The 15,101-nt window shown below is 36.8% G+C and overlaps 1 protein-coding gene across 9 annotated transcripts in view; it reads left to right on the forward strand.

Annotated features, from left to right (window-relative positions):
* The window catches only part of STXBP5 (syntaxin binding protein 5), a 156,882-nt gene that overhangs the window by 88,998 nt on the left and 52,783 nt on the right, over positions 1-15,101 (forward strand). For all 9 annotated transcript variants that reach the window (XM_015561611.1, XM_015561605.1, XM_015561606.1 and 6 more), the window contains 8 exons: positions 2,055-2,127; positions 4,851-4,998; positions 5,214-5,281; positions 5,538-5,578; positions 6,450-6,670; positions 7,182-7,360; positions 11,760-11,885; positions 13,704-13,855. In XM_015561611.1, coding sequence (XP_015417097.1) covers positions 2,055-2,127; positions 4,851-4,998; positions 5,214-5,281; positions 5,538-5,578; positions 6,450-6,670; positions 7,182-7,360; positions 11,760-11,885; positions 13,704-13,855 — 1,008 coding nt within the window. The remainder of the gene's footprint in view (positions 1-2,054; positions 2,128-4,850; positions 4,999-5,213; positions 5,282-5,537; positions 5,579-6,449; positions 6,671-7,181; positions 7,361-11,759; positions 11,886-13,703; positions 13,856-15,101) is intronic.

The raw sequence follows: 15,101 nt of genomic DNA on the forward strand, positions 1-15,101 counted from the left end.
CCTGCCCTCTGCCACCCAGGAGCAGGCCTAAGCCAGCAGGTCGTTATCTCCTGTGTGGTCCCAGACTGCGAGAGGTCACAGGCCGGGCTGAGGGACCCCCCGAGTGCACAAATTTTTGTGCACTGGGCCTCTAGTCTATAATAATAAAAGCCCAATATGCTAATTAGACTGGACAGCAGAATGACCTTCTGGATGAAGCCGGGGCTACGAGGACCAAGGCAAGCCACCGCAGCTTCGAGGGCTGAGGCAAGCTGCCCTGGCTGCGAGGGCCAAGCCCCTTGCATGGATTTCGTGCATCAGGCCTCTAGTATATATGTAAAAGCATAAGCGGCCATTACGACCAAATAACCGTACTATGACATGCACTGACCACCTGGGTGCACACGCTCAATGCAGGAGCTGCATCCCGGTGGTCAGTGCCCTCCCACGGCCAGCCAATCTCCCCTGGTCCCTTGTGCCGCCTGGCAAACCTCCCATGGTCCCTCCCCCTGTCCGGCAGGCCCCGTCTGGCAGCTGGCAGGCCCTGGCTGGCCTGGCCCCAATCAGGACTGGGCAAGACAGCCCTGATCACTGGCCAGGCCTAGAGACCCCACCCATGCATGAATTTCGTGCATCAGGCCTCTAGTTGACAAATAAAATTTACCATCACAACTTGTATAAATTTCAATAGGAATTTAAATCTGGATCTTTTTTACTATATGTGAAGCTAATTGAGATGTAAAGATGTAATGCATTTTGCAGTCAGTAGGCACAATAAAATATTTAAGTTAAGGATTACAATACTAGAGGCCCGGTGCACAAAAATTTGTGCCCGCGGGCGGGGGGGGGGGGGGTCCTTCAGCCGGCCTGTGCCCTCTCGCAGTGTGGGACCCCTTGGGGGATGACCACCTGCTGGCTTAGGCCCGCTCCTCAGGGGATTGGGCCTAAGCTAGCAGTCAGACATCCCTCTGGCAGCCTAGGAGCCCTCGGGTGATGTCCACTTGCCAGCAGGATGCAGGCCTAAGTTGCAGGCGGACATCATTAGCGCTGCTGAGGAGGCGGGAGAGGCTCCTGCTACCACCGCTGTGCTGGTAGCCGTCAGCCTGGCTTGTGGCTGAGCAGAGCTCCCCCTGTGGGAACGCACTGACCACCAGGGGGCAGCTCCTGCTTTGAGCTTCTGCCCCCTGGTGGTAATGAGTGTCATAGTGACCAGTCATTCCCAGTCTTTCTGCTGTTAGGGTCAGTTTGCATATTACCCTTTTATTATATAGGATTATAATAGCACTCTATTGAGTTCCTAAGATATCCAGTAATGAGAGTTCTTATGGGTATTCAGATTTAAATCTTGAGTTTCTTGGCCATTGTCCTGCTTTGTAATTTGCAATACCATAGAAATTACTGTGAGCTTCTTGTCTTACCATTACAAACTGAAATAATTTTGTATTGGTTATGATACAGATTTATTTCATTTAGAAAAAACTAGCCTTAAACTATATTAAGTACAAGATGAGAATGTTAAATACTTGACAAAATGAAACAAAATAAAATCCAAGCAAAAATATTCATTATGGGATTAGAAAACTGTGGTACATCTACACGATGGAATACTATGCTGCTGTAAAAAAGAAGGAACTCTTACCATTTACAACAACAGGGATGGAACTGGAGAGCATTATGCTAACTGAAATAAGCCAGTCAATGAAAGACAAATCCCACATGATCTCACTCATTTATGGATAATAAAGACTATTATAAACTTATGAACAAAAATAGATACAGAGGCAGAGCTGCCTCGAATAGACTGTCAAACTACAGCAGGAAGGCCGGGGGGCGGGGGGCCTTGAGGGGGGAGGGTAAGAGATCAACCGAAGGACTTGTATGCATGCATGTAAGCATAACCAATGGACATAAGACACTGGGGAGTAGGGTAGGCCAGGGGATTGTCAAGGGAGGGGGAAAAAAAGGAGACATATGTAATACTCTTTGTAATACTTTAAGCAATAAAAAAAATATTCATTATGTAATTTGTCGTTGTCTTGCATGTTTACTATTCATGCATTATTTTCCTATTCCAGATTTTCAGGAACCATATGCTGTTGTTGTTCTTCTAGAAAAGGATTTAGTACTAATAGACCTTGCACAAAACGGGTAAGAAATTAAACGAGCAATTATATTTGTATGTGGTGAAAAAGATTCTTTTTAGCATGCATTTCTTTGAAATCACATTTATATCCATAAGCTTGATTTCTTCTTAGCACTCCAGATGCACATTTCTAATTGGATACAAAATTTCTTTAGTATATTGATTATATAGAGTTCTTTTAAGTCAAAATTTGTTGTATTTCTGAAATTTCAAATGATTCAATCTAATACTTGTGCCCTGGGGCAACATAAAATCACCACGTCCAAAATTGATCCCATCACACACTTTACTTCCAGATAAGCTCTTGTTGTTTCTCCAGCCATATTCACTCTCTGTTGCAGTGTGTCATGAATGCCATAGTCAGATTAATTTTACATGCAGCACCAATTTTTTTACTCTTCTCTTTAAACCATTGTGTCTTTTTAAATTTAAAAACACCTTCTTGGCCTGCTACTATACACAGTTTGAATTCAGGTACCGTTCCAACCTGATTTTTTACTGTCTTCCTGCAGGTGCCTTATTCCTAGAACTCTGAACTGGGTGTTAAACAAATACCACACGCCCCTGTCCTTCTTAGATAGTTTCCAGCTGTTGAAACACTCGGCTTGTTTCAACATCAAAAATCCATGTAACTTTGAAAGTCAGGCTTACTTTCCTCTTAAATTATTTCCTGTTCTCTTTTTACCAGACATTTCATGTCTGATCTGTGAATTCTCATCATAGCTCCTTTGCAACTTTTGTGGTTATTTACCTTATTCTGCTTTTTCCAACTTAGATAATACTATGTTTAGTTATAAGTTCTTTGACTAGAAGAACATTGTACTAATGTCTCTTGAGAAATAATCATTAAATATGGTTTTAATTAAGTTTACCCATTCATTATGTCCGTATTTCACAACTGGGGACAGTTTTGTCCCCCAGGAAATACTTGGCAGTCTACATAGACACTTTTATTAAGGGTAGGGGATCCTACTGCCATCTAGTGGTAGAGGATAGGAATGCTGTTAAACATCCACAGTGCACAAGACAGTCTTCCATAATAAAGAATTATCTGATCCAAAATGTGACTAGTATTGATATTGGGAAACCCTGAAGTATAAAAGTGAAGTGTATTATTTCTCTTATTTTAAGGCATCTCTAAATTCATATCAACTAAATTACGTGCTACTTGTAATAATCAATTGTGTGTGTGTTTTTTTTCTTTTCTGAAAGTAATACTAATATTGTGGAATAAAGGACTTTTAAAACATTATTTCTAAATGACAGCCCTAGCCCTGACCGATTTGGCTCAGTGGATAAAGTGTCGGCCTGCGTTCTGAAGGGTCCCAGGTTCTATTCCGGTCAAGGGCATGTACCTTGGTTGCAGGCACATTCCCAGTAGGTGGTGTGCAGGAGGCAGTTGATCGATGTTTCTCTCTCATCGATGTTTCTAACTCTCTATCACTCTCCCTTCCTCTTTGTAAATGACAGCCCTAGAATAAATTTTTCTTAATGTGTTTTTATTTTTTTTTAGTTAGGTAAGTTTTAAAACACATGCTCTATACTGATATATATTTGTTAAAGAATACATTGTGCAAGTAACCTGTGAGTAGGCATTTTATTGAGCAGATGTATTAGTTAAATGTGTAGTGATAAGAGAATTATTAAGGATTATATAGTGTGTTCATAAAGATAAAAGTTGCCTGTCAATTTTTAAATGCATCTTTTGGTTTGTTTGAGTTTTGTCTTCTGTTTTTTTAATGTATGGTTGAGGAAGGAGTGATGACAGTTAGTTTCATTTTGAAGTCTAGAAAGGAATTTTCTGAAATTTTTTTCCTTTAACATTTTAATTTTTGTCAGTAGTAGACTGATCAATACATTGATTTTTGCAGTTGCTCAAAGATAATGGTAATAGCCACTCAACTTTTTAGACTTTTAAAAGCTGCTTTCTGGTTTTCCAGATATTTATCATTCTCAGTCCTAGGGACTTTAAAATCAGTAACGAAAAATTTTTTTATTTTAGATAGGATTTTACTTTAATTTTATGACTTTTATAGCATTTTTTTGCTCTATTTAACATAATTTTTGTATCTAGAAAAAATTAAATATATAAATTATTTAGATTACCACTAAAACTAGAGAGCATTTCTAAATTAAATATTGCATTGGAAATTACATTGATGGAGAAAAAAGGAGAATTGAAAATTTGTATTAGCTCTACTGATATAAGAATGAAGCATGTCTTCATTGAGAACCTATGGCTTAATAGTTAAGAGCACTTTAAATTCTGCCGCTTCTTGCTAGTTGGCTTGCCTTTGGCACATTACTCAGGAAGTCTTTGTTCTTCAGTCAAATCAGTTTGGTGCAAGAATAAATAAGATAAATGTATATAAATCACTTAGTCCAGTGTGTGTATATGTGTGGTATGTAGTACCAACTGTAGCTTTTCTGTTTACCATTCTCTTTGAGCAACTGTCATTATAAAAGATTTTTTTACATATATGCATATAGTAAATCTGTTATATCTACTAAATGTGGTTAATTTCTAAATTCTATAGACTAACCATCCTATCCTAATAGATAAAATATAAGTTCAGATAACGTGTTATGCGGACCTTCATAGGATGTTAACTTTAATCAAACTAAAATTATTTTCCATTCCAAAGCTGTAAATATTTGTTTTTCATTATCATATTAATCATAAGTAATAATTTATTAAATTAATATTTTTCTTTTCCTGTTCTTAAAGATATCCTATATTTGAAAATCCCTACCCTTTGAGTATACATGAATCCCCTGTTACATGTTGTGAATATTTTGCTGATTGTCCTGTGGACCTTATTCCTGCACTTTATTCTGTTGGAGCTAGACAGAAACGTCAAGGTTACAGCAAAAAGGTACTGAACATGAATTTTAGTGTTTAATGTTACATTAATGCATCAGTATTTTATACTTATCACCTTGAAGTGTTTGGTAACACTGAATCCTTTCCTAGAGAAAATATAAAGAAAATCCTTCTTGGAAACAAAGTATGTTTACTATTGTCATAGATATATATGAAGATGTATGGTATGCTTGGAAATTGCTTTATATAATAATCTTTGTTTTTCAGGAGTGGCCCATCAATGGTGGTAATTGGGGTTTGGGCGCTCAGAGTTACCCAGAAATAATTATTACAGGGTAAGTAAAAGTCTGTTTCACCAAATAAAACAGTAACAGCTAAATATAATTAAGACTAAATGAGCATGACTGAAAGTGCTTTCCTTTATACTGTAACATAGTAAGAAATAAGTTATTGTCTGTAACCTGACAATTTACCCTGAATTTTATCTTTTTTCTCATATTGGTAACTACCTTTAAAATAACAATATATTGCAAAGAAAATAAAGCTTTAATTTTTTCCCCATCACATTCTTAACTCATTTGCTTTTCATAGGCATGCTGATGGGTCCATTAAGTTCTGGGATGCTTCTGCAAGTAAGTATTTTGAATATTATTGATAAATATTATTTTAATATTATATGTTATACAGTCTTTGCTTGTATACAGCCTGTATTGTAGTAATTACATAACCAATGTTTAATTTGAAATTTGAAGACTATAAATTTAATGCCTATTAAGTACTTGAATTTAGGATTTTTAATAGACTGAAGATATTCTAGAATCTAGAGGATGTTAATTAGCACTTCTTAACAGAAGTACTCACATTCATTCTTCAACATTTCTTCAAACCATCTCTTCCTAACTCAGAGATAGGAGAAGCAGGCATATGTTTTAAATCAGGAGAAATTTGTAGAATAATTCTAATGCCTGATTCTGAACTTATGCCACAAAATTTGCATTGTCTTTTTGAGATATTTATGGTGGTTATATAATGGCAAAAAAGGAAACGATGCTTTGAATGGCTGATGTTTATAAAATATACATAGCAAGCACTCATAATCCAATTAACTCCAGATATATTCTGCTTCATTTTATAGTAACATTAGATTATATTTATCTTTTGTAGAGAAAATATTATAAAATCATTTTAGGAAGCAAAATGTTCTTTATTGTTTTTATTCATGTTTTACAAAATCCTTTTGTTACTCATTTTTTTTCAGGTTATCTAAATTCATCATGATGTTGATTTTTTTATTCAATGAATACAATGAGTACACTTTTTTTGTATGTCAAGGAGTACAGTGAATGCATTATCTAAACGTCTAAAAGAGAAATATAGACCTGGAATAAAAATATGATTCAAATAAAGATATACTATTTCCTTACATAGTATAACTGAGTAAATATTACCTTATATTTGTTCTTTTTGTATTAAATTATCTAACATCTATTTTCTTTTATTTAGTAACTCTACAAGTATTATATAAACTAAAGACAGCTAAAGTATTTGAAAAGTCAAGAAATAAAGATGACAAGCCAAACACAGACATTGTAGATGAAGATCCGTATGCCATTCAAATCATCTCCTGGTGTCCCGAAAGTAGAATGCTATGCATAGCCGGAGTTTCAGCTCATGTCATTATTTATAGATTCAGCAAACAAGAAGTTATTATAGAAGTCATTCCGGTAATGCTCTCAGAATTATTTTCTTTGTCAGATGTCTGACGTTTTAAAATTTTTGAATTATTTAGAAGATTATTTACAGTCAGCTTTGTCTAGAATTTTTAAAAACACCTCACTGTTTATATTGCCATCTTCCTTTTCTTTTGAAAAGTAGTATATTTTTATGCATATCTTCTTACTGAACATTTAAATCCTTAAATACATTATATGTTTCACTTGAAGAAAGCTAATCTTTGTATGAGTATACTCTAATTTGGTATTAACATATTGCCATAAATTCTAAAATCATAATGAATGTGTATGTGTGTATGTGTATACTTGCATACATACACAACATTTTTAAGAAGCTGAGTTAGAAACAACACTTTTTTTGGCTAAATCCTTCTTTTTAGAAATCTTGCTAATTTTTACTTTTGAAAATCTTCTTTCCACTAAAGTGTATCTGTGTGTATAAACTGTAATAAAATGAACCATGTTTGTTGGGAGTAAGTAAACTACCTCGCTTTTACAACAGATGCTTGAAGTTCGATTGTTATATGAGATAAATGATGTGGAATCCCCGGAGGGTGAACAGGCACCACCTCTGTCAACACCAGTGGGGGCTGTCAGTCCTCAGCCCATCCCACCTCAGTCTCATCCTTCCACCAGTAGCAGTTCCTCTGATGGCCTTCGAGACAATGTCCCTTGTTTAAAGTAAGTTCTAAAAAAATTCAGATGTTTTGGAAATTATCTTTTAATTTAGATAAGTTATATGCATTAGCAAAACTATGGTAACATTTTCCTGTGCTGGAGTAAAATGGCATAAGAACAGGTCTATCTGTGCTTTATTTTGATTGATCCAACTTATTTTTCTGTGACTTCAAGAAGAATATGATTGTATAGCATGATTTTATCCTTAAAGTACTAAGATTTTATCTTTTTTTGCCATTTTCTTTTTTTTTTAAATCTTTATTGTTGAAAGTATTACATATATGTCCCCTTTTTCCCCTCATTGACCTCTTCTAACCCACCCACCCCAGGCCTTCCCCCACACTATTGTCTGTGTCCATGGGTTATGCATATCCATACAAGTTCTTTGATTGATCTCTTTCTACCCACCCATTCTCCACCTTCCTTCTGAAATTCCACAGTCTATTCCATGCTTCTATGTCTCTGGATCTATTTTGTTCATCCATTTATTTTGTTTATTAGATTCCAGATATGAGTAAAATCATGTGAGACTACTCTTTCATGTGATACTTCCCCTTCTGGAACTCCTATTATGTGAATATTATTACATTTCATGTTGTCCCACAGCTCCTGTAAGCTGTCCTCCTGTTTTTAATTGCTTTTTCTTTTGGTTTTCTGAGTGATTTTTTTTTCAACCCTGTCTTCTAATTCACTGATTCGATCTTCAGCTTTCTCTAATCTGTTGTGTTTTCTTTAAGCTGTGTTCTTTATTAGTGCTGTGTCATTCTTTATTTCCAACTGTTCTTTTTTCATAGTCACTATATCTTTACTCATGCTGTTGACATCTTTGCCATCATTATTCTGAACTCGATATCTAATAAATTTCTTATCTCCATTTCATTTAGCTCTTCTTCTGGAGAATTCTCTTGTTCTTTCATTTGGGGCTTGTTTTTTTGTCTCCCCATTTTGGCTGCCTGTTTGGGTTTGTCTGGGTATTAGGTAGATCTGCTACTACTCCCAATCTCTAATCTAGGACAATGTCACACTCTGTGACTAGCCCTGAGTACCCTGTATAGCTATCAGTATACCACAGCTTGTGGCTCCCTTTTCTGGGACTGGGACCTTTGGAACGGACCAAGATGTGCACTAGGGTCTGCTTTCCCTAGCCTCAGGCCCCAGATTATATCAGGCAAAGTCTCAAAACCTCTAGAGACCTGCCTCTACCTACAGCCCCATTGACCCTCAGTCTTGATTAGCCTCAGGCTATTGGTCACAGAGTGGGGTGAGATATCTTCCAACAGGATAGGGCAACTGCCTCCCCCGAACCCCACCTCACTCCTGACCCTCAGCAAAAACCATGTGGATAGCAAAGGTTCGCTGGAGAAAGATTTCCTCCACAGTGTGAGGGAATGACTCAGCGTAGAAAATCGGGGTGGCTGCCCTCCAGTCTCCACCCCAGGGCCCCCAGTGCTGACTGCTGCTTACACAGCTCCAGCTCACCCTGCCCTCCCTCTTTTGGAGCCCAATGTGAGTGGCTGCACACGAAATTTTGTGCATTGGCCCTTTAAGAGGGTGTCTGCATTTCTAGCCATCTCTACCTGGCAGACAGCCACCCTGTTGCTTTTCACAGCCAGATGTTATATGGGCACCTTTCCCATTTCTAGTGTTCTGGGCTGGGAAGCCCAGCTTGGTGATTAGACCCCAGAGTTCTCAGTGGGAACTTCCCACAGCCGAGATATCTCCCCAAAACTTCAGCCGCTGTCTGTGGCAGCCTGGCCAGCCCTTTTGCTCCTCCATCCCTCCTACCAGTCTCTATGCAGTCTCTAGTTTCCACCCTTGGTTATCAGGGTTCTCTCAGCTCGTCTTCAGTTGATGTTTCAGGGTGGTTTTTCTGTATTTTAAATGTATTTCCAGTTTGGTCCTGGGAGAGTATCAGTATATCTTTCACTTACACTGCCACCATTTTGGAATCTTAAGATTTTATCTTTAAATAATGCACTAGTATGGTTCTTTCCTCTCTGTCTATAGCTTAATCTTCTAAACCATTGATGTTTTTTTAAAAATATATTTTATTGATTTTTTACAGAGAGGAAGAGAGATAGAAACATCGGTGAGAGAGAAACATCGATCAGCTGCCTCTTGCACATCTCCTACTGGGAATGTGCCCGCAACCAAGTACATGCCCTTGACCGGAATCGAACCCGGGACCTTTCAGTCCGCAGGCCGATGCTGTATCCACTGAGCCAAACCAGTTTTGGCCATTGATGTTTTTTAGTCTGGATTTATATGTGGATGAAACCTATGTTTAGACAGCTTTCTGCCATTCTGTTTATTTAGTCTTTTGAAATTCAGTTGTTTTGTAATAATTTTCTTGTCTTTTTCTGAATCTTTTTCAGCACCACAATATTATTTAAATGCCTTTATTGTAGCATTTCAGATTTGAATACATTGTTTTAAGTCAATTTTTAAGTCAGAAATATGACCAAATTGATGTTACAATAACTAATATGGGGATTTTTTTTAAATACAAAGTGTCTTTGTACCTAATTGTGTTTTTTAGAAGAAAACTTAAAAACAGCTATTTCGCTTATAATGTTTTATGTTATTACTTAAGTATTTTAATTTTGCTTTTGCAGGGCATTTGTCCAGAGATCATTGTTTTGCAACCGCAAAGCGTCCAAACATTATTTTAACATTTAAAATATATTTGTTTAAATTAAGGAACTTTTTATAAAAGTTCAACCTCTTGTCTTAAAAAGTAAACAAATTGATTTACATGTATGAAAGCATTAAAGTGATAACTTGCATGTAATCATTGTAGACATAAAACATAACAGCAACCCTCTCCCCATTTTGTATTTTTTAAATCTTACATATTCTGTAATTTCTTGATCTGGTTTCTCATTTTTTACCAGTTGTAGATTGTGCAGCAGGTTTGGCTGTCTTATTTTTGTTTAAAAATTTTTTGTTTCTTCATACTGGGTAAAAAAAGAATTTCATGAGTTTTGTATCTTCATCACGTAAGTCTTCAATGTGCCCATTTATGTACTTCTAAAATTATCCCTAATGGCTATTACTGCTCTTGAGAATTTATTGTGATGCACACTTTAAATAAGCCAGAGGGAAGGTAGACACGTTCTTGAACCTCACCTAATTCGTCCAAGGAGAAAATCGTACACTCAGACTCTTCAGCTTACACTCATGTCAACTGAAGCTGTTGTTGCTGGAGATGAAATGCTGCTTAGTCTTTCTTTCTGTGTGTCATGAGATGGACAGCTGGGTGTTTCCCTGGAAAAAAATCAGAACTTCTGCCTCTGCACAGTCCTGAGTGTATTGCCTTGCAGACTTTGCATAGGTAATGACTAACTCAATTATTAGGAGTACCCTTAGTGATTCCCCTCTACCCTGAAATTGGGAGAACATACTGACCCTTTTCTTGTCCAGAGTGAGTCTAGCAAATATCACAGTAAAAGTTCCAGAGTCATGGTCTTCTTTACTAGAAGTACCAACTAAATGAATCAAAAAGGTTCTTACCTCGGAGTTTGGTGTCAGGAGGTTCAATATTGAGTAGCCTGCTGTTCTTTTATACACTGTTATTCCAAGATAGAATCCTCAAAATTGTTGAAGCAACCATGCTTTGCATATGTTTTAAAAGAGCAGATACTGGAGAAAGAATTTGGGTAATCAAAAATGTTCTCACTTAGCCCTGGCTGGAATGGCTCAGTTGGTTGGCATCATCCTGTGCACCTAGAGGTTGCCTGTTCAATTCCTGGTCAGGGGCACGTGCCCTGGTTGCAGGGCTCAATCCCCAGTATGGGGTGTGCAGGGGGCAGCTGATTAATATTTCTCTCTCAACCATGTTTCTAGCTCTCTCTCTCCCTCTCTCTTCCTCCCTCTCTAAAATCAATAAAAAACATATTCAAATAATCAAAGTATATATTTTTTGGTAGAAAAAGTCACATACAAAAATAAATTGCCCATGTTTTTTCCCCCCTCATTCTTTAATTGATGTTTTGGGCAAGTTTTCATTTAGTTAAACCATATTTTAAGTTTTAAGTCTGCTTTTGTAATTTGCATTTTTCGTCTTAATGCCTGGGCTGCTACTTCTCCTCATTCATCTCCCCAGCCCTTCCTGTCCTCCTTTCATCCCTCCTTCCCCTTCAGCCCACTTCTCCCTTTCCTCACCGCCCCCCTTGCTACCTCCCCAACTTTATATTTGTAACTTACATATGATTTCTTATTTTCTTTACTTATGTACTTGTTTGATCTCTAACTAGATTAAATGCTTCTAGAGGATAGAATTCTGATTTTTACTTTTAAAAATATTTCTAGTACAAGTTATTTTGTGTAGGTATTTTTGCATGACTCTCTAATTACACAGGCTAATAAGATATAAAATGTAACATGTTTTTCCTTATTCCAGAGTTAAAAATTCACCACTTAAGCAATCTCCAGGTTATCAGGCAGAACTAGTTATTCAGTTGGTGTGGGTGGGTGGAGAGCCACCACAACAAATAACCAGCCTGGCGGTCAACTCTTCCTATGGATTGTAAGTACAATTTATGTGCTTCTCAGTCTCTCCATAGTATTTCATATATTTTAATAGACATTGATGACCTTCATTATCAAATCACTTAAAAAATTATTGTATAACTACTTTTAGACCAAATTCAGTATTTGGAACATAATTCTGTTCTGAATTAGTTATTCCTGGTATGGCTATATTGCTTCCTGATAGCAAATTAAATGACTCATGGACCTGTGAATTATTTGAGATAAAAGTTTAAAGTCACTATGTCCTCACCTGGGTATTCTCTCAGAAATTTCTTATGATTAATCGATATAGTAGAGGTCTAACAGCATCGACCCAGAAGACTGTGTATTATAAGCTGAATCTATAAATAGTCAACCACAGCTATATAATTTGTTCTTTCTATTTCCAAAGTTAACTTGCATAGATTATAAAAGCATAGTAGTAATATTTTAACAAAGTATTCATCTATAGTATAAGTATACTTATTAATTCATGCCTTCAAGTATATAATGTTAATTGTACATACTTTATAATGTTAGTTTTATCTTTTAAAATATATTTTATTGATTTTTTACAGAGAGGAAGGGAGAGAGATAGAGAGTTAGAAATATCGATGAGAGAGAAACATTGATCAGCTGCCTCCTTCACACCTCCCACTGGGGATGTGCCCGCAACCCAGGTACATGCCCTTGACCGGAATCGAACCCGGGACCCTTGAGTCCGCAGGCCGATGCTCTATCCACTGAGCCAAACTGGTTTCGGCTATAATGTTTGTTTTAAAAGCAACATTGTGATATGAGAAACCACATGCTAACTCTTCAGTCCCGGGCTATTTATCATGTGTAGGTCACTGTCTCCTTCCTTGATGCTAGCTCTACGGACTTATTCCTCCTCCCTCTTCCTCCTTATAGCTGTTACACCTACTCTATCTCTTGCAGTTGTGCACCCAACTAAGACTGGCTATAGTCTGAAATAGTTTTCTTTCATGTCTTTTATTTGCTGTTCTACAATGTAAGAACACAAACCTTCTCCTTTTTAATATTTTACTGCCCACAACCATAAAGGAAACAAAGAATAAGAAAAAGAAACAATAGGAAGTTTCAAAAGAAGTTGCAGTCAGTTGATCATAGGCCTCCTTTGACTCACAGTTGTATTTTATTTAGCCTTTTTTTGTGTATTTTTAAAATTTGAACTTGTTGCCAAGATTATTTACTCTGAAAATCTATATTTAGAGTTTCCACTGAAAAAAATATGATTATCTGAACCATTTCTCCATTGTTGCTTGGCAAAAGTCATTTGGAACCGAGTTGAAGTTTTTCCTCCTCAGATGGGAAGTAGTAGTACACTATCCAGTTCATCACTGTCCTTACCTGCTTGTTGTACTTACTTATATAGCCCCTCTGTACATTTCAGTTTTCAACTCCTAGCTTAAGGACCTTAAAGGAATAAAGTTTATTTATTCATTGTTGATTACCAAAACTTTTTCAAAGCTACAGTCCCCTACTTTCTCATTGGAAGGGAGTGTCTTCCTCCGAGAGGCTCAAAAATAGATGTCACATTGCCTAGCATAGGGATTTATGTCTCTGCTCAAGTGCCAAATTATTTTTTGTTAAAATTTTTTAATGATATTGATTTGTAGTCATTAATGTCTGCAAAAGATCTACACCATTCCATGAGAAGCTGTATATCACCTGTGGTTTTTTTGTTTCTGAAAAGCTTTTGTTTAAAGAGGAATTTTCTCTAAGACCCTTCATGCTATCTTTTTAGCATTATAGACTACATATTCTTGTAATTCTTATTTGTGCTAAAGTATTTGCTCTTTTCCTGTTCCAGGGTTGTTTTTGGCAATTGTAATGGCATTGCGATCGTTGACTACCTCCAGAAGGCAGTACTCCTCAATCTGGGCACTATTGAATTATACGGCTCCAATGATCCTTATAGGAGAGAACCCCGGTCTCCTCGTAAATCTCGACAACCTTCAGGAGGTAAAAGAAAAAAATCCTAAGTTTTAAGATTTCTATAAATGCTGAGCTTCTTCAGTGAATATAAGTACTTCCGTTAAGTAAATAGTTTGTCTGATTTAGTCGGTAATATTAAACTGTCAGAAACTAATAAAGGTTTGAACCTCTTTTTTTGTTTTCTTTTGTATTATTAGATTTTGCTTTTGTTTTTAATATTCTAGGATTTTATTTAACATTGGGAAAGAACCCCAGTATCAAACTTCTTTAGCTAAATTGCAATGATAGGAAATTTTGTCTCATTATTATAGACCAAAAGTAGACTTCAAACTTTTCCTCCTTTTATTGTTTGTCATTGTGAGGCCAACAATTAATTTTTTCAACTATTTAATTAAAACGAATTATTTCCCGTGTGAAAAAGTACATGCAAAAATGAATTTCAGATCTTCAGTCTAGTGTTCTCAGATAGCCTTGATTCAGTGCAAAACCAGATCCATTAAGAATTTTCTTTATAGCATTGTTTTGTATTTGCTAGATAGTTTTAATTTTAAGTGTTTTAATACCAGTAACTATGGAACACATAGATAGTTAGATGTCCGTACCAGTACTCCTCACTTTTTTTTTCTTTAACCTCACTGCACACACAGAAAATTGCATTGGATCTTTGTCACATTAAGGCAGCGGTTCTCAAACTGTGGGTCACGACCCCTTTGGCGGTCGAACGACCCTTTCATAGGGGTCGCCTAAGACCATCCTGCATATCAGATATTTATATTATGATGCATAACAGTAGCAACATTACAGTTATGAAGTTGCAACGAAAATAATTTTATGGTTGGGTCACAACATGAGGAACTGTTTTTAAAGGGCCAGAAGGTTGAGAACCACTGCATTTAGGGTATGTTAATGAGGTCTCCAGCAGTAATTGGCCTGCAGGCTCCAGTCATCCCAGGAACTGCCCTCCTGTACCAAGGATTGAAGGGAACTCTGTATTGGACAGGTTTAACCCATGTGTAGAATGCCAGTGCACACTGGAAAGCTCTGGTCTACACCTCCCAACTCAGTCCTGCTGCAGTCAAATTCTCTCTGAGATTCATTTCTCAGTTGCTCTCAGGACATTATTGGCTAATGCTACCTGTGTCACAATTCATGAGAGAAGAAAAAAAGGTGATGGCATGTAGACCTTAGTATCTTGTTGAATTTTTCCCCCCATTTTTGTTTGTATGTGTAATCTTTTTGTCATGTGTTGTCTTCAGCAGAAATTCTCCCAGAA

This window comes from Myotis davidii, unplaced genomic scaffold (genome assembly GCF_000327345.1).
Source record: "Myotis davidii unplaced genomic scaffold, ASM32734v1 scaffold196, whole genome shotgun sequence".
NCBI classification, from domain to species: Eukaryota; Metazoa; Chordata; class Mammalia; order Chiroptera; family Vespertilionidae; genus Myotis; species Myotis davidii.